The sequence below is a fragment of the Solea senegalensis genome, linkage group LG17, assembly GCF_019176455.1.
Source record: "Solea senegalensis isolate Sse05_10M linkage group LG17, IFAPA_SoseM_1, whole genome shotgun sequence".
Taxonomy (NCBI): domain Eukaryota; kingdom Metazoa; phylum Chordata; class Actinopteri; order Pleuronectiformes; family Soleidae; genus Solea; species Solea senegalensis.
The window spans coordinates 19827408-19837972 of record NC_058037.1 but is presented as its reverse complement, the minus strand read 5'-3'; the positions used below and the strand labels follow the sequence as shown (position 1 = coordinate 19837972).

The 10565-nt window shown below is 40.3% G+C and overlaps 1 protein-coding gene across 1 annotated transcript; it reads left to right on the top strand.

Moving 5' to 3' along the window:
* The first annotated feature begins 2841 nt into the window (after positions 1-2841).
* LOC122784235 (gastrula zinc finger protein XlCGF17.1-like) lies at positions 2842-6328 on the top strand. The gene is given in 3 exon segments (XM_044049395.1): positions 2842-3551; positions 5834-6170; positions 6172-6328. Coding segments are annotated over 3 exon segments (1083 nt in total). The 5' UTR covers positions 2842-2926; the 3' UTR covers positions 6293-6328.
* Positions 6329-10565: the final 4237 nt, after the last annotated feature.

The following is a 10565-nucleotide window of genomic DNA, read 5'->3' as shown; positions in this document are numbered from 1 at the left end:
TCGGCATTCAAGACCATCATCTCGGACATCCTGCACTCTAAACTCACCCAGCTCACCATCCCAGCCCCCACCTGTCAGTGGATTACAGACTTCCTCACAGACAGGAGCTAGCAGGTGAGACTGGGGAAAATCACTTCTAGCACCTGGACTATCAGCACTGGCGCCCCCCAGGGATGTGACTATGGACTTCAGAAATAAAACCCCCCTGCTCTGCCCCCCCTCACCATTCTCAATAACTCTAAGTCTGCTGTGGAAATGTTCAGGCTTTTGGGATCTACCCTCTCCCAGGACATAAAGTGGGCACCCAACATTGATTCCATAGTCAAAAAGGCCCAGCAGAGGTTGTCCTTCCTGCTGATCCAGTTCTACACGGCAATAGTCCAGTCTGTTCTCTGGACCTCCATTATCGTTTGGCTTGGATCAGCCACTAAACAGAACAGAAACAGACTGAGTTGGACCATCAGGACTGCAGAGAGAATCATTGGTGTTAAACTGCCCACCATCCAGGACTTGAACACATCCAGAGTCAGGAAACGGGCAAGTAATATCTCTGCAGGCCCATCACACCCCAGACACAATCTGTTCGAACAGAACACTGTACACCAAAACATCCAGACACAAGAACACAGGCCGTCACCCAGTGTCATTAAACCCCCTGACTCCAAGACCAACAGACTTTATATTTACTCACTATTTTGCACTTTATCTTCTCATTGTGTCTTCTCTGTAAATAATGTAATATATATTTAACATAGACCGGACCTCTGGACACCTTATTTATTAACTTTTTTATACCACTCTTTTTAAATTATTGTTCTTTGTTGGCCTTGTTCCTTCCATTTGAATATCTGTTACGTTATGTTTATGTATGTTCATGTTTACGTTTAATGTCTTCCTTTAAATCTGTCTTTCAAAATAAGAGCCACTGACGTTTGCTTTCTACAACTTTTGCGCAAATGTTTTGCCATAACGCTTAACAATAATAAAAAAAACATTTCACAGCCGTTATTCTAGTAAAATAGAATATAATACTCATTATTAAGCTACTTTTGTGATTGTATTCATTCCACAGTTCACGAGCGGAAACAGGTTGCGCGACTTTCAGAACTGTTTGGCAATAAAAAAAAACTTCACCGTCGTTATTCTAATAAATCGTGAACTACGTGTTTATATTTTCATGGTATTGGTTAATTATATTAAATGATACTGTGGTGTTTTATTTCAAACTGGCGTAATACATTAGCTGTAAACAGGAAGTAGCGTCATCGGGGAACAAAGCCCTAGCTAGCAGCGTTAGATCCGTGTGGACAGTAAAGGTTTGTTCGTGTGTCGCAGGTCAAATATTCCAGTTGTTGACGAAGCAGCGATGTCGTCAGTTCACTATTTGAGAGATTTAATCCACGGACGACTAACTGCTGCTGCTGAAGACATATTCACACACGTAGAACGAATCGTCGTCGAGTACGAGGAAGAGATTAATCGCCAGCGCAAACTGTTGGAGGTCGTTTGGAAACCTAAAGTCACGTTACAGCGGATCGGTGTGTACAAGCACAATGATGAGGGTTGTGTCTCGTTATGTTTCTCTCCATTTGTCACCAAGTGTGTGTTTTGCGTCGTTTAAACTTCGTTTTGTTGTGACGTTTAACTTTTCACTGGACGGATCCGGCGAGTTTTCAAAATAAACTTCCGCTTTTTACAGGAAACCAGAATCAGCTCTATTCGGCCAAGTTTGTCCACACAAATAAGGAATTTGGTTCCTCTCTTGGTACTCTCTGTACTCTGAGTCTGGTGGTGGAGATTTTAAATTGGGTGGCTCTGGCTCTGTAACGTCCACAGTAGAGCTGTGATGTTGAGAGGAGGTGGATGGCTGCGCTCTGTTCTTACATTCTAATACTGAGCAACTTTCTGCTCTGAGGTTGATGCCGTGCACGTTCAGGTGTTTCATTAAATTTGATGTGTTGCCTTAGTGGTGATACATGTTTGACAAATATTGCATTCCGCACTATTGGCATTGATTTTGTTGAAATTGAGCCAAGCTTCACCTCGGTGGCATTTTTAACCCCTTCATCACGACACATGACACACGCCAGTATAGTTAACAACACGTGAGCCCGGTCTGTGGGTGGAGCCACGTTCATTATTTTTCCTGCTCGCCACAACCACGTGTAACATTACTGCCAATCACAGGCAGCATCATCAGATGTTGATCATGTGATTAACTCCGAAACTACCGAAACTAGTAGCCACATCATGATGATCATTATGAGCTTCATTAGATATGGGATCACCTCTTTGTTTGGCAAACTAACCATTAAGCTAAAAGCAAACTGGCCAGCGTGCACAAACAGCAATGAAAATCGTAGGGAGGAAAGAATATGAGCCAATACAGAGTATTTATGAGCAGGCAGTTTTCGCTGAATATGAAACTGTCCCATCTGGGAGAATACTCCGTGAGCTGTTATGCAAATCTAACCGCCTTAAATTATCATTTGTTCCTGGCTCCATGAAGCTGACAGACAATATAGAATAGAATAATATGCAATAAACAGGTTAGCACTTTATTCAAGATCTGGTGTAATATATTTTATATTTTAATTTATGCTTGCTAAACCTGGATTTAACAAACTGACTCCAGGGATTTTTGAAACACAGTTTAGTTTCAGAAAAATCTGAACTTTCCTGTAGGAAAATTTACTTTAGTTTAATCATTACGCCATATGACAGCCATAACCTGTTCTTGTGTCTTTTTGTGTCTCCAGAGTTTCAGCAGAATGTTATAAAGGAGGAGGAGGAGGAGGTTCTCACTGAGCAGCAGCTCTGTAACCAGGAGAGGAACTCCAGTCTGGACCAAGAGGAACCAGAGTCTCTACAGATTAAAGAGGAAGAGGAGAAGCGGTTTGAACTGAAGCAGGAGGCTGATACCTTTATGTTGACTCCTGATAATGAAGAAAGTCATCACATGGAACCAGAACCAGACACTGACCACCAGCTCCTCTCTGCTGTAGCTGAGAGTCAAGATCAGAGAGTCCACATGAGAAATGTTACAGGTGAAAAGCCCCACATGTGCAACATTTGTAATAAATGTTTTGAGTTTAAAAGCAATTTGGTGATCCACATAAGAACTCACACAGGTGAGAAACCCCATGTTTGCCCCATTTGTAAGAAATGTTTTGCACAGAAATCTACCTTGACGAACCATGTGAGAACTCACACAGGTGAGAAACCCCATGTTTGCCACATTTGTAAGAAATGTTTTGCAATGAAATCTACCTTGACAAACCACGTGAGAACTCACACAGGTGTGAGGCCATTCTCTTGTGAAACATGCGGTAAGTGTTTTCTGCAAAGTTCAGATTTGACAAACCATGTGAGAACTCACACAGGTGAGAAGCCATATTCTTGTGAATTATGCGGAACATCTTTTCGTTCAAGTTCATGTTTGATCAAGCACAAACGAACTCACACAGGTGAGAAGCCCCATGTTTGCCACATTTGTAAGAAATGTTTTACGTTTAAAAGTTACTTGATGAACCACATGAGAACTCACACAGGTGAGAAGAAACCATATTCCACTGATGTGGATGGTCTCAGAATGTTATGAGCCTCATTTATTTGAAAATTCACCGTAGGCTGAACTCACTTTCAAACTGCAAATCCAAAATGTAAACTGTCAAAAGTATTGTGTGCTATTTTTATACACCACCTGTTTAATGGATTCATGGATTCCTGTTGTCATTCTGTCGTTTTTCATTCTTGTAAGAACTGCTTTGTGTGTTAAGACAGTTTGATACAGGTGAGAATTTCCACGTAGAAGGTCCATACTATTAATGTTTACGTCTTTGTAACTTGGCCATTCATCATTCACATCTTAAATATCAGCACTTTCTGCCTGGCTTTCAAAATAAGAGCTGCTGAAACAATCTCACAGTTGTTATGCTAATGACTTGTATTATACGTCTTTATATTTTCCACTGTATAAAATAACTGACACAATTTGAGACATTTTTGTGTTTGTAGTCATTCCACAGTTCACTGGCAGTAATGGGAAGTTTTGCCACTTCGCAGTCAGGAAAAGAGTGAAATACTTTAAAAGGGACATATTATGCAAAATCAATTTTTTAATCCTTTTAATACTTATATTTGGGACTCTGGAGGCCCTACCAGTCGCCAAAGTGTGGAAAAAAAATACTCAGTCATGTTTTCGTGGTCCCCCTTAGTGTAAGTATAGGCGATAAAACACTCGATGTTGAATTCCCTGCGCATTATGACGGCAGCATGCGCATTTCACCGCGAATGTTACTGCCCCACCAGTAAGTTTACTTCGCAAGCTCCACCTTCGCTCCACCTTGTCCCTGTGAGAGTGCAGGCGAGGGAGGAAGAGCGGTATTATGTCAACACGGAGGGACAAGTGTGCTGTTGGTGGCTGCACAGTGGAGCACAGTGTTTTACAGAGGATTTTATATATGAAGCTAATGTGCCGGATAAAGTCAGCAAACGTGTCTGTGTTGTGTGTTGTATGTTGACTGCTTTGGTTTAAATTAGTGTTTTATTTTTGTACACTTTCGATCAGTTCTGTGGTTATTAACCGCAACATGTATAACATCTTGGAGAAGCTTTCGGCTCTTCAATGGATGGAATGGACCGAATTGGAGACCAGAATGGACAGAGTAGGTCGAGTCTATTGGAATGTTACTACTCGCCCTAACCCAAACAGTCATCATAATCTAATCTGTGTTTCGGACACCGCGGCACCGGCCAGGAGATCGCTGCAGTGGGACGTGCATGCGTTCATGGACACGTACAACACATCCCTCTCCCTCCACACTTTACTCCCCTTGGTTTCTTCCCTCATTTATTGCCCGGTCACCCTGTCATGTCTGTCTTATTGTGCTGTCTTAATATATGTACGGACAGGTTGATTCTGTAATTTCGCTGTACTTCGGTATGTGTGACAATAAAGGCCTACTACTACTATTACTAAATCTGTGTGGATAAAAGTTGTGTTTTTAAATCATATTCCAGATTAGAGACATTTAGGGGGAATTATTTGTTTTGATTATTATTTTAATTATTAATTAAAATAATAATCAAATTATTGATTTCTGGCAGCATGCCAGTTTGATGCAGAGCGAAGTGGGCGGGCTGACATATAACACACAAAACGTGCTAAGGCTAATGAAATTGTCATCGCTAGTAGTAGCTCACAGGCAGCATTATCGGATCTTGAACATGTGATTAACTCCAAAACTATCGCAACTTTAGCACTAAGCATTTTAGCACATAGCACTTTTTCACAAGTTCTAATGCAATAGGGCAACATACAATACAATATAATATTAACACTCCCACTTCATCCCTATACTGTTTGTTGTACGTTATGAAAGCAATGATGCACTGTGCCCAAGAGAAATTTCCCCACGGGGACAATAAAGTTGAACCTTGATGTTGGGACCGTAAAACAAGGCATATGTCGATATGGGTACTATCGAAGCATTTAGGTCAGTACCATAAAAGAAACGAAGTTTGGTACCCAGCCCTAGCTGTCTTCACTTTTTACTTTTTTTTATTAATGTCCTAATTATTCCTTTGTGTCGCCAGAGCTTCCACCAAAAGATGTTCTGAAGGAGGAGGAGGAGGTTCTCACTGAGCAGCAGCTCTGTAACCAGGAGAGGAACTCCAGTCTGGACCAAGAGGAACCAGAGTCTCTACAGATTGTTGACTCCTGATAATGAAGAAAGTGATCACATGGAACCAGAATCAGACACGGACCACCAGCTCCTCTCTGCTGTAGCTGAGAGTCAAGATCAGACAGTCCACATGAGAAATGTTACAGGTGAGAAGCCCTATGTTTGCCACATTTGTAAGAAATGCTTTACATGTAGAGGTACCTTGGTGAACCACTTGAGAATTCACACAGGTGAGAAGCCTTATTCTTGTGAAACATGCGGAATGTCCTTTCATTCAATTTCATGTTTGTTCAAGCACAAACAAACTCACACGGATGAGAGACCATTCTCTTGTGAGACATGTGCTAAGTGTTTTCTACATCGTTCAGATTTGATGGACCACATGAGAACTCACATATGGGAGAAGCCTTATTCTTGTGAAACATGCGGAATGTCTTTTCATTCAAATTCATGCTTGATTAAGCACAAACAAACTCACACAGGTTTGCCACATTTGTAAGAAATGTTTTACATTTAAAAGTTACTTGATGAACCACATGAGAACTCACACAGGGGAGAAGCCTTATTCTTGTGAAACATGCAGAATGTGTTTTGTGCAAAGTTAAGAATTGAAAGAGCACAAGATAATTCACTCAGGTGAGAAGAAGCCATATTCCACTGATGTGGATGGTCTCAGAATGTGATGAGCCTCATTTATTTGAAAGTTCACCGTAGGTTTGACTCACTTTCAAACTGCAAATCCAAAATGTAAACTGAAATCAAAATAGATGTTGAGTGCATTGTAGTCACTTGTATAAACCTTATGGAAGCCGTTAGTATTCCTTTAGTCCGTTTTTATTTTTATCCTTCATATGTGATGATTGTCCTGATCATTGATATTGTTGTCATTCTGTCATTTTTCATTCTTGTAAGAAGTGCTTTGTGTGTAAAGATAGTTTGATCCACGTGAGATTTTCCACGTAGAAGGTCTCCTCACAATATTTATACTAAATAAAAAAGACAACCTGCTGAATTTAAGCATATGACTAAGTGGAGGAAAAGAAACTAACCAGAATTCCCTCAGTAGTGGCGAGCAAAGAGGGAAGAGCCCAGCACAGAATCCCTGTCATGTGTCATTTTTCAAGATCTTGTGTATGAACTTAGATGAACACATTAGTACAGCTAGTTTAATCCTGAAATGTATTAAGGATGGACATGAACAAATAAACAGTCAGACCACGCGCTTTACAACAAGTATCCTGTATGCAACAGAAAGCCTGAGGGTCTGTTCTGGATATGGTGTGTTAAGGAAGTATAGATGTCTCTTGTTTGACTAAATGGAGATATTGTCCAACAATGTATAGATTATGAGACCGTATTGTTTTTCAAGTATATGTTCCCACATTTTTTCAATGGCTATTTTTAAAACCAGTGTAAGGCTCAAAACAACCCTAACACTTGTGAGGAGAGAGTTCCTACCAGTGTTGTAATGTAACAAAGACTGTACACTGTTTTACAAGAAAATAAAGAAATAATAGAGTACATTAACATTTCTTGATTACGACGTCAAATTATAGTTATTTACTGGACAGAAAAAACTTTTTAGTGGTTGAATGTTAAAGATTTCTTTTTTTATAAAACCTGCTATAATAGGTCATATTGTACATATTTTACAGAAACTTATGAAGGAGAGGGTTGACGTTGGGTTCAAACACATCACCTACAATCTGGTTACAACAGAAGCCTGTATGCCAGTCCTGAACAATGCTTGTCAAAGAAGCACACGTGCTTCCTGTGTTGACCAAATTTAAATAACCATAACTTGCTCAATGTTCCACCGATTTTCAAACGGTTAGGTTTGTTATAAACATCAGAGATGTAGTTATTATGACACTGCATATTTATGAATAATGATACATGGGCTTTAAATGACATTAAACAGAACAGAAAGGTGCAATGAATATACACACACACAAGGTATTTATGTTAAATCAATATATGGGCTACTAAAACTCATTATACATGTATACTTTTATAATAGGAATATTACTAATATTGCAAAATATTTAATTTCATAATTATTACTTGTTTAAACTAAACAATCATTCAAATGATTGGATTATATAAGTAATATTAATATTAAAATCATTTGAATTATTACATGTTTAGTTTAAACAAGTAATAATTCAAATTATTGGAATATATTAGTAATATTCCTATTAAAATCATTTGAATTATTACATATTTAGTTTAAACAAGTAATAATTCAAATTATTGGATTATATTAGTAATATTCCTATTATAAAAGTATACCGCCAGTGCGGACGTTCGACACTCCGCCGTAAGACATCTACCCTTCTATATCTTATATGTCTGACTCGCTCGCTCTGCCGGAACTTCCCAACTGCAACTCAGCGGAAGCGGAAGTACACAAACCCAACTCTAAGCTGTCAGCGTTAGCGCCGTTCTCCTCCCGTGAGTCGCAAGTCGCTGGCGGTTAAATATTCCAATTGCGAACGAAGCGGCGATGTCGTCGCTTCCGTATTTGAGACGTTTGATCAAAGAGCGACTAAATGCTGCTGGCGAGGAGATATTTAGACTTGTTGAAGCGTCGCTCGTCGTGTACGAGGAAGAGGTGGATCGTCAGCGCAAACTGCTGGAGATCGTCTGGAAACCTGAAGTCAAGTTGCAGCGGATCGGTCTGTACAACCTAACTTTCACAGTGTTTATTTTCCATCCAGTTAAATACCTGGACGGGATATATTCAAAGTCCTAATTTGGAATCGAATAGATAAGAGGCAAACTGTTTTCTGCATGGAGTTTGCATGGCGGGTTTTCCGGCTTCCCCCATAGTGGGACTAAACATGCAATATTAGGTAATGTGTGAAAGTGAGAGTGAATGGTTGTATGTCTCGATATAGAGGTCGCCAGACCACGTGACCAAAACGCAATGCATTCTGGGGGTAGTCCCAAGTAGTCCGGCTGTCTACTTCTTTTTTTAAAGCTACTATTGACGCACACAAATGAACACAAACACGAAAAAGGACAACAAATGGAACAGGCCAAGGCGAGTGCAGCGGGTCCATATTGAGAGAAATTAAACGCGAAGGAAAAGGCGCGGTCTTTGCAGAAGATAGGAGTGAAAGGGCTCGACCCATACTAATCCTCGGACGTCTGTTGTGAAAGTCCTGCCCCACTTTCAACATACGACAGAACAACCTAATTTCATAACTAACACATCACGCATAAAGTAAATGAGGTCAGATTTTTCTCTTACTGAATGTCATTCCCAGTCAAACACTGCTGCTGCTGGTGGTGTGTTAAAGGAGACATATTATACCCTATTTCCCCAAGTTAAAATAGTTCCCTGTCAGTGACATAATAAAGGATGAAGCACCATAGCAGTTCAATAACCCTGCTAAACCCGCCCCTTTCAGAACGCGCTCGGTTTTGTGCATGGTCCCTTTATATGCAAATGAGACACAGGCAAACACACACCCACTTCTTCCAGGGGGTTTCTGATTTGTCCTCTTTACATCGCTCACTCGCTCAATTCCTCTCCCCCTCCCTCCACTAGTTCTCTGACAATACCAACATGGCAGCGTGCGTGGAAAACAGCGAGAGTGCCGTCACAGGAAGAGACGTCCGACACAAGGATCGAGCCGAACACTGTCCAACTGTAAATCAGTTAAAAACACTTAGGGACAGCACCGCTGATCGCCAGTGGCGAGCTGCATAAACTGCTGCTGTATGTGACTGTATCAGACTGAGTCTGTACTCGGTATTAGGACGTGTCAGAATGGTCAGTTATGAGCTCTTTGTGACCTTTTCTTAAAAATGTGTGTGTGTTTGTACGTTGGTGAAATACTGTTGCTGACTAAATACGGCGACCGCTGGCCGCAGTCTGATGTGAAGTGATGCAAACACACATTTGCTGACTTTATCCGGCACATTAGCTTCAAATATAAAATCCTCTGAGGCTGGAAGTTTGTGTAAAACACTGTGCTCCACTGTGCAGTGGAGCACATGTACCGACCTATGTACCTACCATTCCTCTCACACACAACTTTATTTACATACTACTTTATTATTTGGTGACGTATGGTATATATATATATATATACCATACGTATATAAGGAGGAAGAACAGCAGTTTAATCCAGGATGTATACACATATATATGAATATATATATATATATATATATATAGATAGATAGATAGATGTATATTTGGTGTATACAACGTTGTATACTGTTGTATACAATGTTGTTAATTTTCTCTCAGTACCACACAAGAATGTATCTGCCTTTAAACACGACCATTTACATCACCATCCTGGATTAAACTGCTGTTCTTCATCCTTATATTGTCTCAGCTGACATAGATTGAAAGGTGGGGGGCGATGTCACAAACAGGTGACGACAGGATGGTCACACAAAGGGTTCACATGTTTTGTTTGTTTTCTCCCCACACTAGCAGCAGCTTAGTTTGTTTATGCCTTGTGCTGTGTGTGTGTGTGCGTGTGCCAGTTCTGACCCTGACCTAACATGATGATATTTGGTTCATCTTATCAGTTAAAACATACAACGTTATCACTCGTTGAATAACTCATGAATTCCCCGAGTACTTTTCTAAACATGCTGGCCTTTCAACTCTCTTGACCGCTGACCTGTCTATCTTACTTTTTCCTACCACACTGTTTGTCAGCAAATGCTCTTTGTTGTCAAATCTCCTGTTTATTTCCACAATTTTAGTGTCAGGTTAACGTCACACTGAGTTGGTTTACGCTACAGTCCTGCTCTCTGTCTCCCTCCTTCTCTATCGGTGGTACTGCAGCCTCACAGCAGGAGTCTTCTTTCTGTGAAGGAATAATGAATGAATATTTTTAAAATAACGTT